This window comes from Lutra lutra, chromosome 10 (assembly GCF_902655055.1).
Source record: "Lutra lutra chromosome 10, mLutLut1.2, whole genome shotgun sequence".
Classification (NCBI taxonomy): domain Eukaryota; kingdom Metazoa; phylum Chordata; class Mammalia; order Carnivora; family Mustelidae; genus Lutra; species Lutra lutra.
Genome location: NC_062287.1, coordinates 37945958 through 37970412, shown reverse-complemented (window position 1 = coordinate 37970412; position 24455 = coordinate 37945958). Strand labels below are relative to the sequence as shown.

At 40.7% G+C, this 24455-nt stretch overlaps 1 protein-coding gene across 1 annotated transcript in view; it reads left to right on the top strand.

Annotated features, from left to right (window-relative positions):
• HEPHL1 (hephaestin like 1) overlaps positions 1-24455 on the top strand; it is a 97092-nt gene that overhangs the window by 10482 nt on the left and 62155 nt on the right. Inside the window, exons 2-8 of the mRNA XM_047694006.1 lie at positions 3107-3351; positions 11756-11968; positions 12716-12895; positions 16769-17023; positions 20122-20290; positions 22822-22961; positions 23112-23243. Coding sequence (XP_047549962.1) covers positions 3107-3351; positions 11756-11968; positions 12716-12895; positions 16769-17023; positions 20122-20290; positions 22822-22961; positions 23112-23243 — 1334 coding nt within the window. The remainder of the gene's footprint in view (positions 1-3106; positions 3352-11755; positions 11969-12715; positions 12896-16768; positions 17024-20121; positions 20291-22821; positions 22962-23111; positions 23244-24455) is intronic.

The window sequence follows — 24455 nt, the reverse complement described above, 5'->3', positions numbered from 1 at the left end:
CTCTCCGGGCGTCTCCTCCTTCCACCTCCCAAACTCCATCCGAAGCCCTTGATTCTTTCTGACCATAAAACAATACTCATCCCCAGAGAAGTTCTGGAAGTTGCCATTTTCTCCAGTCCCAATGTCATTTCCAGTTAATTTTATCCCCACAACAATGCCATTGAGCCCCCCAGTGATGTTGCAATGCCCCTTAGAGCTGAGGCCTAGTGGCTCCATCCCTTAATTTGGCTCAGCTGTGGACCCCTGGAATTTCCCCTACCTCCAAGACCAAGGCCAGTCTCTCTTTTTTTAAAATTTTTTTAAAATTTTATTTATTTGACAGAGAGAGATCACTCGTAGGCAGAGAGGCAGGCAGAGAGAGGAGGAAGCAGGCTCACTGCTGAGCAGAGAGCCCGATGTGGGGCTCGATCCCAGGACCCTGAGATCATGACCTGAGCCGAAGGCAGAGGCTTAACCCAATGAGCCACCCAGGCGCCCCAAGGCCAGTCTCTTTAAGAGGGGCTTTATTGCTATAGGTTTGCCCATGGCCTGTGACCATATAAGGCGGTCTGGAGTAGGCTGGATGCCCCAGCTGGTTAGAACAAGGAAGTAATGACCTTGTGAATAAATCACTTTTCTTTTTTTAATAATTTTTAAATTTTTTTATAAACATATAATATATTGTCAGCCCCAGGGGTACAGGTCTGTGAATCGCCAGGTTTACATACTTCATAGCACTCACCATAGCACATACCCTCCCCAATGTCTATAACCCCACCACCCTCTCCCTATCCCCTCCCCCCGGCCACCCTCAACCCTCAGTTTGTTTTGTGAGATTAAGAGTCTCTTATGGTTTGTCTCCCTCCCAATCCCATCTTGTTTCATTTATTCTTTTCCTACCCCACAAACCCCCCACATTGCATCTCCACTTCCTCATATCAGGGATATCATATGATAGTTGTCTTTCTCCGATTGACTTAAGCAATCATTTTTCAATTTAATTTTAAAACCATGCTATGTTCTGTTTAAATGCTTCTCTCTTAAATTTTCTCATTCTATAAGCTTCTGTTTATAAATTATTAAAAGGGAAGGTGGCTGCAAGCCCTGTTTGTCAGCAGGTCCCTGAAAGCAAGAGGAGAGCCTTTGGAAGGTCCAGCAAACTGAATATCATAAGATGACAGTTTGGATTTCAGAGATGATCCCTGGATACTCTCTGGTGTCCACAAACTCTGCCCTGGACCCAGCCATCATCGGATATAATGCCTTGTGTATTTCGGTTACAAAGGAGACCTTACAAATGAGCATGAGGAGCTCATCCCATCACTATTGCCGTTATGATAGAACAACTCGAAGTATGTTCTGCCAGTAGTGATAGTATTAGATCATCTAGCTATAGACAAGGCCACACCCAAAGACCCCAGACTATCGTGTTACCTGGCTGCCTGTGCAGAGCAAAGAGAGTAACGATGTATCAAGTATGCCTCCAACCCCACATCCACAGTAGACATCCTGAGTGCTTCCTTCTTGCCCCTGACTGAACTCAACCTTGACTTTTTTTTTTTTTCCTAAAAATTGGTTGACCAGTTGGTTGGTCACTACCAACCAATCAGATCTAGTGCAAAAGTTAAAACCTATTTGCCATCCTGGGCCTAGAGAATATTCAAAATCAAGTGTGGCAACAAACACTTTTCTGCAAATGTAGTTTGCCAAATTATCCCAGCTTTCACTTGCCAATCTGAGGGCAAATTCGAGGCTTTTTCTTTTTCTTTATTCCAAAGTCACTAAGCACCAATACGTCCAGGCACTTACTCAGCACTACAATAAAAAAAGATATTTGAAAGATTTATCTTCAATTAGCTCACAAACCAGAGATGTACATATCTTACTGTGACATGTCTTGGCAAGTGTGTTATTAGTGCTTGAACTGTGTGTGTACAGAAGGAGAAAGAAGAGTTTGAACTGACCTGGAAGGGTTCTTGGCAGGTAGAGAATGAGGGATACCACCCAGATGTAGGAAAAGAATGTGTGCAAGTCTTGGAATGCTAAAAAGACATGGTGCATCCTGGGAAGACTGAGCATGAGTTCTGGTGGAAGGGTGAGGCCATGGGAGGTAGGCAAAGAGGAAATGAGCCTGGAAAGATGCACCAAAGCTGGGCTGGATGCACCAAAGGAGATCACTCCTGCTTTGACTTGAGCTACAGGATCCCTGTCCCCTTGTTGACCCAGGCACCCTCTCCTCCATCTGCCTGCACTTCTGTTTTCTGCTCCATGGTGGGCTGCATGCCTGGCCACTTGACACACTGCTCTCTGGCTCCATCATCCTCGGAAGTCTGCAGGGTGGGCAAAGCTTCCATTCATACTAGAGACTGCTTGGGAGACTTGTAGTAGGAACTGCTTAGGAGCTTGTATCTGAGTCGCTGGTATATAAGCATGGGATGATCTCGTTGAGGAAAAGAGGATGAAGCCCTGAAAATATCTTGTCTTTGGCTTTTTGATCTATAGTGCTTTCCCCAAACTTCATGAAGCAAACATAAATCCATTAGTCAATACAGAGCCTCTCAGACATCTCTGTGAGACTCCACCAAAGATCTGTGACCTCAGACCTCAGAGACATGTGTGACTCCACCAACTCAACTGGCACTTAATCATGTATTGCTGAATGCCATTACTTAATTTTCCCATTAGGTCATAAACTCTTTTGTATCCCTGTATAGCACATAGCAAAGTGCTGGGAACATGGTAAACACACACTAAGGGTTTGTTAAGTGAAAAAGTGAAGGGGGAACATGTTGAATGAAAAAGGGTTTGTTAAGTGAAAAAGTGAAGGGAGAACATGTTGCCCCTGAAAGGGGGCAAATGGACAGCCAGACTTTAAAGTATTCTGTTTAGTTGTAGTTTGGTCGTGGATACCATTGGTGACTCTTGTTTTGTCATTTAACTCTCTTAGCCTCAGTTTCCTTACCAGTAAATTGAAGATATTCTTAACAGCTCTACACAGGTTACAGGGTTATGTCCAACACCAAATAAGAAATCATACGTGCAAGTACTTTATGATCTGTTAAGGTAAACTATTAGGATTTTCTCTTAATGTCATATAATCATAAAATATTTTCCTTCTTACTTTTAGACTTGCAACCTTATTTCTTGAAAGAGGGCCAAACAGGATAGGTGGTCTTTACAAAAAGGCTGTTTACAGACATTACACAGATGAGACCTATTCCACGGAGATCCCCAAACCTCCCTGGCTTGGATTCCTGGGCCCTATCTTGAGGGCTGAAGTGGGTGATGTGATTGTCATCCATTTAAAGAACTTTGCTTCCCGACCATACTCTTTGCATCCACATGGCGTTTTCTACAACAAAGATTCAGAAGGTAAATATCAATCCTGTATTATTGGTGTCTTGTCTCTATTTCATAAGGAAGGCAATTGTCAGCTACAGTTAAAGGGATTGAAGAGACATTGATGACACGTTTCGATTTGTCTTTTCCCCATCTCCTTCTCTCCCATCTCCATCTGCTCCTCCTGATAGAGAAAACTTCAAAAACACTATCAACCAACTTGACCTAATTGACATCTACAGAACATTCTGTTCAATGACTAAAGAATATATCTTCTTTTTGAGAGATGTATTTTGAGAGGGTATATGAAAACTCCTCAGGATAGACAGTAGGCTGTGCATAAAATAAATCTAAATAAATTTAGGTTGCAAGGTGTATTCTCCAATAACAATGGAATTCAATTTGATATAATCAATGAAAGAAATCTTGTAAATTCTTCCAAACATTTGGAAATACACAGTATACTTCTAAATAACCCATAGGTAAAAGAAATCACTAGATAAATTGTAATTATAAGTTGAATTGAATAAAAATGGAGATAAAACATAACCAAAATTTATAGTAAATAGCTAAGAAGTACTTAAAAGGAAATTTCGAGCTTTACACTTAATGTCAAGAGAGAAGAAAAGTCTCAAATCAATAACATTAGCTTCCACCTTAAGAAACTAGAAAACAAAGAGGAAACAAAACCTAAAGAAAGCAGAAAGAAGGAAATAATAAGGACTGGAGCAGAAATTCAAAGGCGAAAACAGAAAAATAATATAAAATTGATTAAGCCAGAAGTTCACTCTTTGAAAAAGATTAACAAAATTGAGAAAGTTTATCTAGTCTGATGAAGACAGAGGGCACAAATTACCAAAATCAGGAATGGGAGATGGAACATCACTTTGACCATACAAAAATTAAAAAGATTATGAGGGAGGATTATAAGCAGTTTTATGCCAAAATATGAGACAACTTAAATGAAACTGACAAATTCTTAGACAAAAATTACCCAAATTGACTTAAGAATAAATAAAAATTTGAATAGACCTATAAAATGTAAAGAAATGGAAATAGCAATTAAAAATCTTCCGTCAAAGAAAAACCCAAGCTCAGATGGTTTCATTTATAAATTCTATCAACTACTAAAATAACAATAATGCCAACTCTTAACAAAATCTTTTAGGAAATAGAGGAATACTTCCAAATTCATCCTATGAGGAAAACATCACCTTGATACTGAAGCCAGATAAAGACATCACAAGAAAACTACCGACCAATATTCCTCATGAATGTAGACACAAAAATTCTTAACAAAATATTAGCATATTAAAATATGTTGACTTCAGCAACATATAAGGAGAATTATATACATCATGACCAAATGGAATTTATCCTATGATTGGAAGGTTAGTTTAACACTCCAAAGCAAATGAATGTTGGGGAACCTGGGTAGCTCAGTCGGTTAAGTATCTGACTCCTGATTTTGGCAGGTCATGATCTCAGGGTTGTCTGATAGAGCCCTGGGTCAGGTTCTATGTTGAAGGTGGAACCTGCTTAAGATTCTCTCTTCCTCTCCCGTTGCCCCTCCCCCAACCCCATTCATGCACTCATGCTCTCTCTCTCTAAAAAAAAAATTTAAGAAAAAAATAAATGAACGTAATACAACATATTAATAGAGTAAAAGACAGAAACCACATGATCATCTCAAGAGGTACGGAAAGGCATTTAACAGGATCTAGTACTTATAAATTAAAAATTTCTAACAAACTAGAAATAGACAGGTACTTCCTCATCCTGATAAAAGTTATTTAAGAAAAACCCACAGCTAACATCATGCTTCATGGAAGGGAGACCGAAAAAAAGTCTTCATAAGATTGGGAATAAGGCAAAAAATGTCTGCTCTCACTGGTATTATGAAATATTGTCCTGAAGATTCTACCCAATGCTGGACAGGTCTGCTAGCAGTAAACTCAGTCTTTGTTTATAGAACATCTTTACTTTACCATCCTTTTTTGAGGGGTAGTTTGCTGGATATGGTATTCTCCATTTGCATCGCTCCCCAGCCCCAGCACATTGAGTATGTCATCCCGCTGTCTTTTTGTCTCCAGTATTCAGATGGGAAGTCAACTGTTAATCATGTCAATACTCCCGTGTATGTGATGAGTCATTTTTCTCTCACTTCCAGTATTACCTCTTTGATGTTTTTTCCTAACAATTTGACAACAATGTGTCTATGTATAGGTTCTTTGTATTTATCCTACTTGTGGTTCATTATGCTTCTTTAATGTGTAGATTAATGTTTTTGACCAAATTGAATAATTTGGGGTCATTATTTTTACATTTTTTTTCTGTCCCTTTTTCTTTCTTTTTCCCTTTGGCAGGCTATTATTACACATGTTAATACCTGGTGTTGACCCACAGGCCTCTGAGGTTCTGCTTATTTTCTTTGATGTTTTATTTCTTTGATCTTCCCGCCCCCTCTTTTTCAGATAGGATAATTCTACTATATTCAAAGTTCACTGATTCTTTTGCCATCTTGAATCTGTTGTTAAGACCCTCTAGTGAAAGTTTTAAATAATTCATTGTACTTTTCAATGCCAAAACTCCAACTTTGTTCTTTTAATAATTTCTACTTCCTTGTTGAGATTTTTCGATTTGTTGAATCATGATGTCCTACTTTTCTTTAATTATTTAAACATGGTTTCTGTTAATGGCTTGAACATTTTTTTTAAAGATTTTATTTATTTATTTGTCAGAGAGAGAGAGGGAGAGAGAGCAAGCACAGGCAGACAGAATGGCAGGCAGAGGCAGAGGGAGAAGCAGGCTCCCCGCTGAGCAAGGAGCCCGATGTGGGACTCGATCCCTGGACGCTGGGATCATGACCTGAGCCGAAGGCAGCTGCTTAACCAACTGAGCCACCCAGGTGTCCCAGCTTGAACATTTTTCTAATAGCTATTTTAAAGTTTGTATCTGCTCAATTTTACATCTGGAGACACTTAGAGATAATTTCTATTGGCTGCTTTTTTTTCCTCTGAGACTAGGTCACACATTCTTATTTCTTTGTATGTCTCATTTTGTTGTTCTTGTTGGAAACTGGAAATTTTTGAGCCTATATTGGAGCAACTCTGGATTCAAATCCTTCCCTCATCCAAGGTTATTTTTGCTATTGGTTTGTTTTTTTGTTTAGTAACTTACCTGGGCTAAATCCATGAAATCTGTCTTCCCTATAATGTGTGGCCACCAAGGTTTCTGTTTTTTCTTTCTTTCTTTCCTTTTCTTTTCCTTTTTTTTTTTTTTAAGATTTCATTTATTTATTTATTTGATAGAGAGAGACACAGTGAGAGAGGAAACACAAGAAGGGGGAGTGGGAAAGGGAGAAGCAGACTTTCTGCTGATTAGGGAGCCCAATGTGGGGCTTGATCCCAGGACCCTGGGATCATGACCAGAGCTGAAGGCAGATGCTTAATGACTGAGCCACCCAGGCACCCTGTCTTTCTGTCTTTTTTCTCGTATTCATTTTTAAGGCTGGCTTCTAAGGGGTCACCTCTAAATCTGCTTAGCTTTGAAGTCGGCAGATGCTGGGACAGAGATGTTCTTAAGCATCAGTAAGTCCTCAGTTCTCTGCAGCTGGAATTGTGGATGGATAGAGAACACATTCAGAGTTTTGGTGGTTTTTGTCTGCTTTTTTTTTTTTTTAAAGATTTTATTTATTTATTTGACAGAGAGAAATCACAAGTAGGCAGAGAGGCAGGCAGAGAGAGAGGAGGAAGCAGGCTCCCTGCTGAGCAGAAAGCCCGATGTGGGGCTCGAACCCAGGACCTGGGATCATGACCTGAGCTGAAGGCAGTGGCTTAACCCACTGAGCCACCCAGGCGCCCCTGCTTTTTTTTTTTTTAAATTGTGTTAGTCACCATACAGTACATGACTAGTTTTTGGTGTAGTGTTCCATGATTCATTGTCTGCATATAACACCTAGTGCTCCATGCCATCCATGCCCTCCTTAATCCCCATCACTGGGCTCACCCATTCTTCCATTCCCCTCCCCTCTAAAACCCGCTGTTTGTTTCCCGGAGTCCATAGCCTCTCATGGTTCCTCGGATTTTAGTTTTTGCTGGGCCCTTTGCTTCTCCTCTTTGCAAGCACACAGCATTAGAGTCAGCTGGGAGTAGGTAAATAACTGACGTTCAGCAGTTGTTCAAGCATAAACATTGCTGGATGCCTTTATTTGATTCTGCAGCAATGAAATGGTTGTTTTTCTCAATTTCGTTCCACTTTACATTACTTTTGGGGGAGAGGATTTGGTGACTTCCTCACTCTCTATCTCTCTATCTTTTTTAAGGTTTTATTTATTTATTTGACAGAGAGAGCGAGAGAGATAGCACAAGCAGGGGGAGTGGCAGGCAGAGGGAGAGTTAGAAGAAGGCTCCCCTGTTGAGCAGGGAGCCTGATGCAGGACTTGACCCCAGGACCCTGCTCAACCAACTGAGCCACCCAGGCACCCACCTCCTCACTCTCTTTTGATGAGTTTTTCTCTTGGCTACAATTGCAAGCTTGCTAGTCTGGAAGTCCCTGCTTAGTTCAATTTAGTGTTTACTGTGCACTAGACCCAATGCTGGATACTGGGGCTGCAAAAATGAATAAATACATAGTTGTTCCTTCCAAGTTCATCTGGGGAGTGCTGGAGAATGAACCCAGAAGTCAGTGGGTGGGATTAACATTGATTAAGCAGTTCCTAGTATGCCAATGTCTATTCTAGAACTCTTACATACAATGTCTCACTTATTTTTATTTTAAGATTTTATTTATTTATTTGACACACAGAGATGACAAGTAGGCAGAGAGGCAGGCAGAGAGAGAGGGAGGAAGCAGGCTCCCTGCTGAGCAGATAGCCTGTTGTGGTACTCGATCCCAGGACCCTGGGATCACGACCTGAGCCGAAAGCAGAGGCCCAACCCACTGAGCCACCCAGGCAACCATACAATGTCTCACTTATTAATGGAATTGGCTAGTGCTTTCTTGATCTCCATATGAAATACAGTTAAGTATTAGGACTACTTAAAAATAAATGTTATTGCTTTTTAATTTCAGAAAAACATAAAGAAGGGGTAAATATCTCACATTCTCATTTCCTACTTAAAATAAGCCTAAAACAAAAGATTAAACAAGAAGTAGTATATGAACATGGTTAGAAAATTTTAGGGGTGCCTGGTGGGTCAGTCGGTTGGGCATCTGCCTTTGGCTCTGGTCATGATCCCACGGTCCTGGGATCAAGTCCTGTATCAGGCTCCCTGCTTCCTCTCCCTCTCACTCTCCCTGCTGCTCCTCCTTCTTGTGCTCTCTCTGTATGTCAAATATATAAAATCTTAAAAGAGAAGAAAATTTTATGAGTACAGAGAAGTATAATAAGAAAAGTAAAAATTCTTACTTGGCTCTTATCTGAAAAACAATCACCTTTAAAAATGTCTTAATCTTGGAGATTTTCTCATATAACACACATAGAAAGACCTCCTTTTAAGTTATGCAATATTGTATTGTATGAATATATCAGTCTGGTACATTGATGATTATTGATGACTAATGATGATTATTTAGGTTGCTTTCAGTTTGGGGTTGATACTGCCAATTCTACAACAAATACACCAGTTCATGTACTTTGAAAACCATTTTCAAAGATGTTTCTGGAGTAAATTCTTAAAAATAAAATTGCTGGTTATATTCAAATACTCTTTCTTCTTTCTTTCAAAACGAATCGGCAAGTTGTCCTCCAAAAAATTGCACACTGTCCCGCTACTTGTTTATGAGCTGGTCTGTCTCTTCTACAACTTCACCAATCCTCAATATTCTCAAACCTGATGGGGTGAAAATGTGTATATTTGAATTTCTAAAAGCCCACACATTCTAGCATACATAAAACTAAATGAATGTTTTAAAAATATTCTTATATTGTTTATGTTATATTGCTCAAAACCTTTGACAAATCAAAATTCCATTGACAAATCAAATAAAAATTTGATTTTGATTTGACAAATCAAAATTCCTTCCTGGGAATAACTTACAGAACAACTTAATAAGCTATCCCACCCTGAATCGCTTTTTACTTTATATTCACGGTATCTTTTGGATTCCAAATGATCTTCCTCATCTTGAGTGGTGATACCAAGGATTTGTTTGGGGACTCCAGCCTTTCCGTAATACCTTTCAATAATAGCCATCAATACTTCCCAATAATAAAGAGCAAAAAGAAAGCACATAAATAAATTGTGCAAAAAAGAGTCTCAAGAAAAATTATTACTTGTATTGATTTGTATCATATAATCAAAGCAAAATGAGTGATCTCAGTTGAAGCCTCTAAACAAGTCCACTATCTACCCACCCTCCCCCAGCTACTGACCCTCAGTCTCTCCATATATAAATCAGAAGCTGCAAAGGTATGCATTTTATTCACAAGGCTTTGGTTTATGGTGTACAGTCATGCCACTCATTCATTATTTTACTCAATAGATATGTACTGAGCACCCATTGTACTAAGCACTGAGGTAGACCTTGCATACAAAATTATGAACAAAAAACCCTGGGTGGTTTTTTTTGTGGAATTGTAGTCTAAATTGAGAGACAGACATTAATTAAACAATTATACACACAATATTATACATATATAATTAAAACCTTGGGCAAGCGCTATGAATGAAAAAGTGATTTACTGAAATCTTATTATATGCCAGGTGCTGTGATAAATGTGTTGTAGATCTTATGTCACGTGAGCCTCAACAACTCTGAGACAGGTCTGATGACTACCACCCTTTTCCAGATAAGAACCCAAGGCTCCTAGAAGAGAAGGAAATTGCCCAAGTTATAGCTAACAAGAGATGGAGATAGGATTTGATTCCACTAGTCTAACTTCAATAGCTCTGAACTTAATCATTGGTTATACTGCCCTTCTCTCTGTGTGAATGCATTTTAGAAAACTGACCTAGTTCAGGGAGTTCGGGATTGCAGGTTTGTGAATGGATGGTGAATAAGTGAAAGAATGAGAATGAACTTGGGTGTGTCCACATCCATCTCCTCGGCACCTCACCCCCCAGCCTTCTCCCCAGTGCCATCCAGCTCCTCCCAGTCCTTCCCCGCCCATACCTTCTATCCAGGTGGTTATCAAACTAGTTTTAGCAGTGGACTTTCCTTAATTGAAAACCCTTGTGCAATCTTAGTTTACGAAACAGAGAAAGGGAATGCCATGCCTATGCACCCCTACCCACTCTGTGGTAGACCACCCCTCCACCTAGTAAAACCCCAAATAGTGTTCAACACATCACCCTATTTTACTCTCCACTTGTCCCATGTGCTAATGATTCCTATTCTGGGGGCACCTGGGTGGCTCAGTGGGTTAAGCCTCGGCCTTCAGCTCAGGTCATGATCCCAGGGTCCTGGGATCAAGCCCCTCATTGAGCTCTCTGCTCAGTGGGGAGCCCGCTTCCTCCTCTCTCTCTGCCTGCCTCTCTGCCTACTTGTGATCTCGCTCTCTGTCAAATAAATAAAAGTTTTAAAAAATAATAATAATAATTCCTATTCTGGTCAGCTCAACAGAACGGAGGATGAATGTCTTACTCTTCCTTCCTATCTTTCGTGAGAACTCAAACAGGTGCTGAATCAGTAACAAGTACCCAATAATTTCATTATTTCTTCTTATTTATTATTTATTATTAGAGAGAGAGCACAATGGAGGGAAGGGGCAGAGGGATAGAGAGAGAGGAAGACTCTCCACTGAGCAGGGAGCCTAACGCAGGACTTGATCCCAAGACCCCAAGATCATGATCTGAGCCAAAGTCAGATATTTAACTGATTGAGCCATCTAGACAACCCTCTCCTTTCCCTTTTTTTTTTTTTAAAGATTTTATTTATTTATTTGACAGAGATCAGAAGTAGGCAGAGAGGCAGAGAGAGAGGAAGGGAAGCAGGCTCCCTGCTGAGCAGAGAGCCCGATGCGGGGCTCGATCCCAGGACTCTGAGATCATGACCTGAGCCGAAGGCAGCGGCTTAACCCACTGAGCCACGCAGGCACCCCTCCTTTCCCTTTTGAGTTGATGTTAAGTGAGGTGGATTCAAATCTTCCTGACTGTCACAAGAGGCCCATCCGAAGGGGTCCTTATGAACATTTATTAAGCATCTGGTTTTGTGCAAGACACTTGATACACATCATGTCAGCTAGTTCTCAGGTCCTTGTGGGGTAGGTATCAACATTCTAGCTTCACTGAAGAAAACCAAGGTATTGAGACTTTAAGTATCTTGCCCCAATCCCACAGGAAATAAATTTAAATTTATTTGATTTAAAATGTAATTAATTTATTTGATTTAAATTTATTTGATTTAAAATTATTTGATTCCAAAGCTCAGTGAGCCCTGCTCACTGTAGCAAGCGATCTCTGTAGGTTAACTCTGTTTTATCTTTTCTCGGAAGGAGCCCTATACCCAGATGGAACTTCTGGAAGAAATAAGAATGATGATATGGTTCCTCCTGGCAGAAACTACACCTATGTCTGGCCAGTGAGAGAAGAATATGCCCCTGCTCCAGCAGACGCCAACTGTCTGACCTGGGTGTACCATTCACACATTGATGCTCCTAAGGACATCTGCTCTGGGTTAATTGGCCCGCTCCTTGTGTGCAAGGAAGGTAAGGAGCTCCTCCACCCCCAACACACACATACACACACACACACACACACACACACGCACAACACACACACACACACACACACACACACACACACACACACACACACAGAAGCCTATTCCCAAATGTGTTTTGCCTCCCTTCCTTGCTCCATTTGAAGGTACCTTTTCTTCCACACTTTCTGTAAGATTAGGGAAATTCTTCTAACATAGAAGGTTAGATTCTTCCAACAGCAGGGGCAGTAATTCAGACTTCTGTCAAGGAAACATCATAGCATTCTGGAACTTAAATGCTTTAAGAAAGAAAGCAAACCAGGGACATACCATACTGATAGCCATTCATGCCAGCCCAACACTACACACAGGAAAGTGAGGAATGTAGCCAAATGGCTAGATTTGGTTTTGCATTGATATTTCACATGCATGATCACTTTGTGATTTTGTTCCCCATTAATCCCCATTAATTGCCTTAGTGTGTCTGTGCTCTGTCAGTAACACTGGCTCCCTCCTGGAGCAAAGTTTTCAAGTCTCTGGTTGTGAGGGCTTCTGTTTTATGACTTTTCTCTTCTATGATTCTGTCATTTCTATTAAAATCCTTTGCTGCTTTCATATTGTGGTCACTCTTGTTACTATAAGTCTTTGGCCAACTTCAAACTTACCTGATACCATTGGCAAAAGGCAAAAATCATCTTGATTTAATTCACTTTGAACTTTTTTCTCCACTTTTTTGGATGTCCTCCCTGGATAGGTGTCCTGAATAAATATTCAGGGGCAAGGACAGATGTGGACCGAGAGTTCATTATAATGTTTACTCTGGTGGATGAGAATCAGAGCTGGTACCTTGATGAAAATATCAGACATTTCTGCACCAACCCTGATTCAGTTGACAAAAAAGATGCTGTTTTCCAGAGAAGTAACAAAATGCATGGTGAGTGTCTCCAGTATTATCAAATATATACTGAATGCTTTTTGTGGATCTGATACTATGAGGGATGAAGAAACACAGAAAGTCTAACCTGGTTTTCTAGGATTGATAACTTGTGGTAAGAATGGTTAGGAAGTGATAAAACACAGTCCATGTGAGAACATAAAACAATATGAGAAGAGATGAGGCAATAGATATCTCCTGAATTAAGTATGACAAGCTATGGTATGGAAAATGGAAGGGTTAGTTATAATCAGGAAAGAATCAGGAGGTGATCCTAGAGAGGATGGGTAGGTTTATGTAGACAGGAGAAAGGAAAATGAATCACCATCATGTAACAATTCTGTGGTTTGCAACCTTTTGCATTATTCCAGTAACCATTTCCTGAGTGATTGCTAAATTTCAAAAATCATATTGTATGCTGTGTTTAAATACATACTTGTGAATTTGTTATATTTCCCAGCCATTCTGGTTTTTTTTTTTTTTAGTTTTTTTTTTTTTTTTGAGAGAGAGAGAGAGAGAGAGAGAGAGAATCTTTTTTTCTTTTTTTAAGGTTTTATTTATTTATTTGTCAGAGAGAGAGAGAGAGAGCACACAAGCAGGCAGAAGCAGAGAGAGAAGCCAACTCCCTGCTGAGCAAGGAGGCCCATGTGGGACTCAATCCCAGGATCCTGGGATCATGACCTGAGCCGAAGGCAGCGGCTTAACCAACTGAGCCACCCAGGTGTCCCGAGAGAGAGAATCTTAAGCAGACTCCACACTCAGCATGGAGCCCAACACAGCTCAATCTCATGACCCTGAGACAATGATCTGAGCTAAACCAACAGTTTGATGCTGAACCGACTGAGCTCCAGGTATCCCTCCTAGACAATCTTTAAATCAACATTTATTGAGCATTCACTATGTGCCAGACCCCATATTTGAAAATAGTGAATTTCTATAGTTATCCTCTCCATCAAGACAGACTACTTACTCACATCTGTTTTGCAGAAGAGTGGCTTAATACAGAATTTTAGGATGTGGGGATTATTAACTAGTCTCATTCTTCTGTTTTCCCATAGAGTTCTAATGAACATAAAGAACATCTTCAACGTAAACAAACACCCCATGTCATTCACTGATAAATTTCCTCCATATTTGCTTCTCTATCTCCTAGAACCCACCCTAACCAAGATTTAGTTATAAAATTATAAGAGAGAGAAGGAGCTGAAGATCATCTGATCTCCCCCATTTTACAGATGAAGAAACTGAAGTCAAGAGACCATCAATGATTTGGGGCGCCTGGGTGGCTCAGTGGGTTAAAGTCTCTGCCTTTGGCTCAGGTCATGATCCCAGAGTCTTGGGATCAAGCCCCACATCCGGCTCTCTGCTCAGCAGGGAGCCTGCTTCCTGCCCCTCTCTCTGCCTGCCTCTCTGCCTGCTTGTCATCTCTGTCTGTCAAATAAATAAATAAAATCTTAAAAAATAAATGAGAGAGACCATCAATGACTTGCCTAAGGTCAAGGTGATAATTAGGGCCAGAGTTGCTTGCGAGAAGCTCAGAAACAACTCCTTCAAGGAGGAGCCCATAGCAAATAAATGTTAATTTGGTTGTGTTTGATTCCAAAGTGCGTCAAGGTGTAAGCATCAGTAACTGACGATTTCTATGGCGTCGCACACCCTCTCTCTTCTTTCTAGTGGTATTTCAGCAACCTTGTGTGAGGGGAGTATTTTAGTGTTTGGACAATATTTTAGGAGGGAAGAAGTAAAGGAGAAAAGGGAGGGAGGCAGGGAAGGAAGTGAAGGATGGAATAAAGAAAGACCTGAATTCTAAACATTGCTGTATCCGATCAACTTTTATCCACATGCTTTATAAAATGGTGGCAATGATCTCAAATCTTGCTGAAAACTACTGTGATGGTTTACAACTCAGCTGCCCACAGAATTCCTCTCACTCTTTCAAATGAAAATGTCCAACACAAAGGAATCAATTATATAAAGCAAATACAGCCTGTATTTAAAATAAAAATCAGCCTGGGGGTGCCTGGATGGCTTACTTGTAGATCATGGGACTCTTGATCTCAGGGTTGTAAGTTTGAGCCCCACACTGGGTATAACGATGACTTAAAAATAAACTCTTAGGGGCGCCTGGGTGGCTCAGTGGGTTAAGCTGCCTTAAGTGGCTGCCTTCGGCTCAGGTCATGATCTCGGAGTCCTGGGATCGAGCCCCGCATCGGGCTCTCTGCTCAGCAGTGAGCCTGCTTCCTCTTCTCTCTCTGCCTGCCTCTCTGCCTGCTTGTGATCTCTCTGTCAAATAAAAATAAATAAATAAATAAATAAACTCTTAAAAAAATAAAAAATAAGGGCATCTGGGTAGCTCAGTTGTTTAAGCATCCAACTCTTGGTTTCCGCTCAGGTCATCATCTTGTGGTTGTGGGATCAAGCCCCTTGTCATTCCACACTCAACTCGGAGTCTGCTGGATATTGTCTCTCATGCACTCTTTCTAAGATGGATAAATAAATACAATTTAAAAAAATAAATAAAAATAAAAATCAGCCTTATGCAGAAGTAGATGTTTGCAAACAATCAATCTTGCACATGTTGCATGGGGCACTGGGTGTGGTGCATAAACAATGAATTCTGGAACGCTGAAAAGAAATTAAAAACAAAACAAAACAGGGGCGCCTGGGTGGCTCAGTGGGTTAAAGCCTCTGCCTTTGGCTCGGGTCGTGATCCCAGGGTCCTGGGATCAAGCCCCACATCAGGCTCTCAGCTCAGCGGGGAGCCTGCTTCTCCCAGCCCCAGCCCCCCGCCCCCGCCGCCTGCTTCTCTGCCTACTTGTGATCTCTGTCTGTCAAATAAATAAATAAAATCTTTAAAAACAAAACAAAACAAAAAACCAATCTTCTTTATCAATCTAATAGTAAAAGAGACCTAACCAAGAATAGAACATAAACTTTAAAAAATAAAAAACAACAAAAACTAGTCCATAGAAGATGCTCAATCAATATAAGATTTATTGATAATTTTATTTAAATTTACTAAAATTATTTAGGATCAATTGTGCTGCCTTAATCATTGTTATCTTAGTAACAATTGCTTTTTCACTCAGTTTGAATCTAAGAAGCGATATTATGACTCTTGGTGGGTACTAAGGAGGGCACGTATTACATGGAGCACTGGGTGTGGTGCATAAACAATGAATCTTGGAACACTGAAAAAAACATAAAATAAAATTACCAAAAAAAACCCCCCAAAAACAAAAAAACAAAAAACCAACTCTGAATCAAGTTTTCTTCTGCACTTGGTCAAGTCCTGGCTGCTGTTCAGATGATTCAAAAGATGAGCTCTCGGACTCCCAGCCTAAGTTGAATCAATTAAATATTGACACAGCAAGACCTAATAACAACTGTTGTTTCTCCCTGCTTTCCTTCTTCCTGCTCACTTTGGTTACTTAAATTAAGTAGCTCCTATGTGCCTGCTTTTCTGCTGGGTCCTGACAGCTGGGGAATGAGTGACACAGGATTTCCAATGTCAGGGAACAGAGTCCTGTAGGGAAGTCAGGTATGAAAATGAAGGATCCTTAGAGGAAGTGGCTGAGCCATCCTGAAAGTCTGAGCAGTGTTCTGTTCACTTCTGACCTCATTATTGTGTTCACACAGCAGCTCCAAGGCTGTTTTTCCTGCGTGCTCATCTCTACTTTTATTGAGTGCTTTTCTCTCAAAAAACCCAGTACCTTTCATTCCTTTCTGGGACCATAGCCTATGAAAGGAGCCATGCTTTTCTGCACAAAAACATTACAACTGACGATCGGGGTTAATTTTTCAGCCATGTTAGAGTATGTGTTACCGCCTCTACAGGGGAGACTCTTCCACCAGTGTGTTTCTGTTTTACAGCCCTCAATGGATACCTCTTTGGAAACCTCCCAGAGCCTGAGATGTGTGTTGGTGAATCAGTGTCCTGGCACCTCTATGGGATGGGGAACGAGATAGACATCCATTCCATCTATTTTTATGGCAACACATTCATCAGCAGAGGGCATCGGACTGATGTCGTCAACCTGTTCCCAGCCACCTTCCTGACAACGGAAATGGTAGTTGAGAATCCTGGGAAGTGGATGATAACTTGCCAAGTTAGTGATCACCTACAAGGTAAAAAGGACGAAGACCAGTGTAGTGTGTGGAGGTTTCGAAGGAGAAGATTATACCACAGAGTCAATGGTGCTCGTTCAGTGTCTGTTGTTAGATAGGTTCTTGTGTTATATTTAATTTGAATATAGAGGAAAATGTACAATGCTCATCTATTTGTCATCCTATCAACAGATATTTATTCATTAACTCCCTATAAAAAAGCTGGGAGGTGAATGAAAGAAATGGTAAGACCTTCAAGGAGCCTATGGTCTAGTAGCTAGAATTAGTTAGAAATTAGTTAGAAATGAGTAAAATTTTAGGCAGAAAGATAAATGCTCTTTGTTTGTTAGAGTTATTTCTCTAGAATAAGCAGAGGGACTTCCTGAGGAATTAGCTCCTAATCTGAGTCCTGAAATATGGGTAGGAATTGAACAGATGCAGAAGGGAAGAAAGGCTTCCCAGGCAGAGTTAGCACCATGAAGCAGGAAAAAGACATATTCTATATGAGCAACTATAAATAGAAAAATAACATTTTAGCATTGGAGAGAAATTTACACATAATCTGGACCAACCCACCATCCGATTCTTGAATTTCCTTTTGGACATCTCTTTGAAGTAATTGTAGCAACCCTTTTCATCCCTGGGCTGCTCTGTTAGAATGCTCTTCCATATATTGAGACAAGATCCAATGATAGTTGCAAAATCTTATTATTTACATGATAAACATTGTTTTTTTACTTAAATGCCTATTGAATGACTTAGTCTTGGTCCCTTGGGACCACACAAAATGAGTCTCTACTCAGTTGAACCACAGGCTTATGCCAGAAGAGTGATAAGAGAGAAGCCTACAGAGGTAGAGCCTAGTGAGAGGAGATTTAAAAGGCAAGACTAAGAAGTCAGGACTGTGTCTGGAAAGCCAAGTGGGTTCTTCCACATCCTTAGGCACATCAGTGACATAATCAGTGAGCAATTTAGGAAGATATGTATGATATCTGTGTGCAGAAAGGATTTGATGGAGAGATTCTGGCCATTGGATGCTAGTTAAGAAGCATTGTCAACATTAGAGTTAGACATAGAAAAAGTCTGGCCTAAGATGGTGAAAACAAAATAGATTTTTAGAAAGGTGTCAATGGAATAGACACAGAAGAAATAATGTGTGATTAAAGTTGGATACCGACTCACTACCCACAGTCACCAGCAGGTACAGGGATGCAATTCTCCAGGGCAGCTTGATAATACATTCTTGTTCCTGTCAACCTTAAGCATCTAGTATTAACATTAGTCTGCTGGGTTATTCCAATTCAATTCAATTCAATAAATGTTGAGTGGATCAGTAAATATGTGCCAGATACAGTTCTGGGAAGACAAAGTGATCAAGACAAGATTCCCGTTCTTATTCCCCCCACCCCCAGTTTTATTGAGGTATAATTGACACATAGGAATTGCATATATTTAAGATGTGAAACTTGATTGATTGATTCATTCATTCATGAGAGACAGAGAAAGAGCCAGAGGGAGAAGCTGGCTCCCCACTGAGCGGGGATCCCAATGCGGAACTCCATCTCAGGACCCTGGGATCATGACCTGAGCCCAAGGCAGATGCCCAATCATCTGAGCCACCCAGGCACCCCTGATGTTTTGATATATGCATACTGTGAACTCATCACCACACTCAAACTAATTTACATATCCGTAACCTCGCACGGTTTTCTGTGTGTATGTGCACGTCCATGCTAAGAACACTTGAGATCTCAAAGAGTACAAAGTTTCAGTTACGCAAGATGAATGCATTCTGGAGGCCTACGTACAGCATAGTGACTATGGTCAATATTGTAGTGTGTACTCGAAATTTCCTAAGAGGGTGGATATTAAGCATTCCTACTGCAAGATTCCTATTCTTACAGGGCCTCATGCTGTTATATGTAGGAAGAAACTAGTTCTAAAATCAAGGCATTCGCAGCTATTTGAGACTAGTAAAATTGCAAAGCAGGGCCAGTGGTTGTGGACATAAGCTGGTGTTTGTAAATTACTGAAATATAGTTTTTCCTAAATTGTCCATACCCTCAGAAAAAAATTATCATAAAAAATTAGAAAATTCGCTTAATTTTAAAAACCAATAAACCTGTCTTAGGATAATGGTGTTACATTTTGAGGGACATTCTCTATTTTCTAGACTTTTATACACAAATGCATGTTACTTATAAAATGAAATGAATCTATTAATACTGCCCTTTATCTTACTTTTCCCACTTATTAATATATTAGAAATATATTTCCATGTCAGTGAATATAGAGCTACTTTGTCATTATTAATCCTCCCAGTATCCTTTCAAAGGAGATGATGAATTAACCAACCAAAACTCTATGGCTTAATACTTGTATTTTCCCCCCATTTTAGGGGGGGGCTATGATAAACCATACTAAAATCCTCAGTTTACAGATATGTTGCAATTTTGTCTGATATTTCTTTAGGAAAACTCTTAGATTTAGAATTCTTGGGTCAAAGAATTTGGTTTTGCTCTTAAAGCTATGGACGGATACACATTGCCAAATTCCCTTTTACTCTTTGCCCTTAGTGTGTGAGCATTCCCCATTATCCGCCAACACTGAGAATTGTTAGTGTTTTCAATCTTTACCAATCTGATAAATGGACAACAGCGTCGCTTGGCTACTATTGACAACAAACTGTTTTTTTTTTTCATGTGTTTATAGGTCGATGGTATTTAGAAAGATTTTGTGAATAATCTATTGATGTCCCTTGCCCATTTTCCACTGGGAGATTTACTTTCCTCTTTTTTATTTGCCAAATATTTTTACACATTAATCTTTTGTCCTATGGGTTAAAATATCCCCCCACTCACCATTTATCCTTCCCTTTTAACTTCATTAAGGTCCTGTTTTTTGTACAAAATTTTGTTTGTTTGTTTGCTTGTTTACTTTTTAGTCTAGGTTATTTTTGCATGTATTTCATTGATTTTCTATTTGAAATATATTCTTGAAATTTTTAATGAAAAAGTTTTGCCTTCAATGTTTACAAAGTCAAATCTAGCCGTCTTCTCCTGTCAGATTCCTTTTGTGAGCATTTATGCTCTGTCTTGTGGTTTTCCTCTGTTCTGCAGCTGGCATGCTAGGACAATATAATGTTGGTAACTGCAAAGGTGATATTCCTCACCCCAAAATGAAGGGTCAACAGAGGCACTACTTTATAGCAGCTGAAAAAGTCCTTTGGGATTATGCTCCTCAAGGCTATAACAAATTCAGTGGTCTTCCCCTAAATGCTTCTGGCAGGTAAGTACTCTTTGCTGGCCGTTCTAAGCTTCTCCTAAGAGAGAACCCTGTTAGACCTTTACCTGGGACCTCACTGGTATCCCCAGCCCTTCTCCATAGATGACGTAACGACACCACTTAAAGGGTTCTGAGCCCCATAATGTACATATGGCTGAGAATTGGTGGAGTATTTATTGTGTCATGATTGGCTGGTTATATCAAAGCACTATGTTCATTCATTCATTCATGAAACATTTCTTGAGCACCTACTGGGTGTAAATTGCAATGCTAAGTGCCACGAGAAATACTAAGCTGCCAGAGAATAGAATAAGGCCTTTGCACATGCGGAGATGACTGTTTTGAAGAGAGAATAAGACAGGGCTCTCTTTCAGTGGAGGTGAACTGGCCAAGGAAAGTTACCCTTTGTGGTTCAAGGACAGCCTGCTAAGTTATGCCCCCTCTACCCAGAGTGTCCTTTTCCTACCTATCCAGCAAAATGTTATTCTTCCTTCAAAATCTAATCCTAATGTTACCTCTTAAGTGATGCTGCCCCTGACTCCCAAGTCGTTAATCATTTTCTCTCTCATAGCATGTAGTATGTTTCAAATTAAATCTAACAATCCATTAAGTAAGTGGATGTGGACCCCTGTGAGTTGTTATTATAGAATCCTGTGCAATGATGTCTGTGAAATCCTTTTAAAATGTGCAGTATGATACCAAGAATGGTCATTATTACCCTATGATCCCTTTTGTGTTTGAGGGAATGTTTTTAAAATTTTCTTTGTGATGGATAAGATACCCTTCATTCATGTCATCATAAATTGATTAATTGTTTGATTGATTGATGCCCTTGAACCTAACTTAAAGAATCCATATGAACCATATGTGAGCCTGTTTGATATCAACACTCTAGATTGACTAGTATTTCTCTATAAACAGAATAATGAGATTGGCATTGGGAATTTTGTCTTAGAAGCCTTCCAGAATTCTGAAGCACCTTATAAAAATGAAATATTAGGGGTGCCTGAGTGGCTCAGTCGTTAAGCGTCTGCGTCCAGCTCAGGTCGTGATCCCAGGGTCCTGGAATAGAGCACTGCATCGGACTCCCTGCTCAGTGCGAAGCCTTCTTCTCCCTCTCCCACTCCCCCTGCTTGTGTTCCCCTCTCTCACTATCTCTGTCTGTGTCAAAAAGAAAAAGGAAATGTTAAAGCATATTTAACTGATAATTAATGTGATATATAAAAGCACAACATAAAAATTAACATAAGGGTTGCAGAGAGGTGTAACGCAGTGTTCCCACCCTCGGATCAGAAGGAGGCTGTATGCACAGAGAAAAATAACTTGGTAAGTTACAAATAAGATCAAGATGAGTTGTCTGGACAAGTGAGTTCTCTGGGTGTTCGGAGAGAGCTAAGATAGCCAAAGAACACTTCATAGAGGAAATGGGACTTGAGCAGAATCTTGAAGAATAGTGGAGTTTATATAAGTGAATCATTAGGAGGGAAATTTTAGATGCAGGGGTCAGTGAGATCAAAATGACCAGATAGGGAATTTGCACAGGGGAGTGGAGGTTTGCCTAGAGCCATAGGGAGAGAATTGGGTAAACTGGATCTCAACCCCAGAGGTCCTATAATCCTTTTGAACTTTATCTGATTGGAGGATGTAAGCAGGTGAAGATGTTGGAGCAGGAAATGGCAGTGAAAATTACCATCTTGGAGGTTAGTGTTGTAATAGCGCGTATGCTGAAGGGAGAACCTGGAACAAGCCGAGGCAAGAGGGAGGGCATAGAGTGTGTAGCTGGAGCTTCGTAAAATGTTGCAAACACAAGGTGAAGGGGGCAGGTATGGGGGTTGTGGCAGTGGGGAGAAAGACAAGGAAAAGAGGCAAAAAGGGTACAGAGAAGGAAGGAAGGATGAACAAGATAAGGAGATAAGGCAGAGAAAGAAGACAAAGTCAGACTGTGTGGCTGCAAGAGTGGTGGTACCATCAGCAAAACTAAGGCCTCAAGAGACAGTGCTAATCTGGATTTACACCACTGTAGTTCACAACTTGGGAATTTGGTATGTTGTGTATATAGTTTATATGATGACTCTCCATTGAGTTAACTATTTGGTTAACTAGACACTCCATACCTTAATCATGCCAGATATGAATGAGCTTACTAAAAGCAGAGAATATTCATATTGACATCAGCAAGAGAGAGAGGGATACTTACTCTGGAAAGAAACCGGTTAGCTCTTTACTTTGTAGAATGCCATTCTGGGACTCCAGTGCCAGTAAGTATGGAGTTCACCTGTGTTTTCTTCAGTCGCTGGACCTCTGGGGAAGAAAGTATGGTGGCTAAGAGAGGAATGAGCTTGACCACCATCCAGCCCTCTGGAGACTTTCAAAGCTGCCTGACTATTCCTGGGAACTTGGTTGAAGACTGGGCCATCTTTCCTGGGGAGATGGGTGGGTGAATGAGCTAAGATAATGAAAGGAAGCTCCATGATTAAGGCATCTGGTGGATATGTAGAGATGTGGTCTCAGTCAGGTTCCTATTCTTTACACAGTGACTCCGAGCTCTACTTCACACAAGGGGACAACAGAATTGGAGGAAAATATTGGAAGGCTCAGTATATGGAGTATGTTGATGCAACTTTTACTCGAAGAAAGAGACTCTCTGAGGCAGAAGCCCATCTTGGAATTCTTGGTAGAATAAAACCATCTGTCATGTTTTGAATGGGGGGAGAGGTCTAGTGGGGCATATATGTACATGGAATGACTCTTCTTCTCCTGCCTATATTCACTTCCCTCTGCCCCTTTTCATCCTCTTCTCCCTCCTCCTCTTGATATCTTTCAGGCCCCGTCATCCGGGCAGAGGTGGGTGATACCCTGCTAGTGACCTTTGCCAACAAAGCCGACAAAGTCTACAGTATTTTGCCCCATGGCGTGATCTATGACAAGGCCTCTGATGCAGCCCCAAACATAGATGGTGAGTCTCAGCCTGACCTCGTGGAGGAAAGAGGATGAAAGAACAGAGGACTTAGAACTGGGTAGATTTGGTTCAAATGCTTTTCTTACCAGCCCTGAGAGCTTGTGTGAGCTTGTGCCTTACTCTTTCCTTACTAACGCAGATGGTGACACTCACCTCACAGGGCTTCGAAAGGAGCTCGAGAGAATTCAGGGCGGGGTCTACTCCACAATAGGCACTTAGGAAGTGTTCATTTCTTTCCTTTTCCCACAGTAATGTAATAAGTCTCAAAGTGAGCTACGTTCACAGTCACCCCCACTTCCCTAAGATGGAAAGTTTTTCAGCCACAGGTTACATGGGATTCTGTGGGTGACAGCTGAGGGTAAAATCTGATTTCCAGGGTTTGGTTGACATCAAAATCCTACACATGGTCTTCACTCTGTCTCTGTTGACAAATATTTATCTATAATCAGTCTTATGTGCTTACCATCATATTCAGCCCTCCCCATCACAGGGGAGGTAGCTCATCACAGAGTAGGTAGCAGAGACTCCCTACATATAAGAAAGGGAACTTCTGCCCATTGGCCACAGGAACTAGGCTTCCACTCATGATACTGCTCTTGGGAACCTCCTAGTCTCCTGGGAAGTCTTCCCCATCCCTGCAATAGACATCACAAATGTCTGGGATACTTCATGCCCAAGGATGGGGCTAGGCCCAGTTCAGAGCAGGCTTTGAGGTGATGGTAAGAGAAGAGAAAAGGGAGGACTGGAGGGAGAATTCCCCCTCCCCAGACCCATCTTCATTCCCTGCTCCTGCAGCAACCTCTCTCCTACCTGTACTTTCTCCTTGGTCAGAGTGCTCATAGTCACTGTGTGTGTGTGTGTGTGTGTGTGTGTGTGTGTGTAGGAAGATCACCAGTAACAGCCCAGATGTCTATATTTTCTATCATTTACCTTAGCAAATTTATTGGGTATCATTTTGCAAAGCTCTGGACAAGGTGCAGAGAGTTTTTGGCCTCAGCATGGCTGGAGAGACTCAATGTATTCATTTGGCACTCCAATGTGTGGGTTGAGTGCCAAGTCTTTAGAATCAGACAGCCCTGAGTTTGAATCCCAGACCTGCCACTTACCAACTTTGTCACCCTGTGTCTTCCCTTACCTCCTCTATCTCATGGTTATTTGGCTTATTTCCCAGTTCAACCTAGATTTCAAACTGTTTAAGGATAGGGCTCT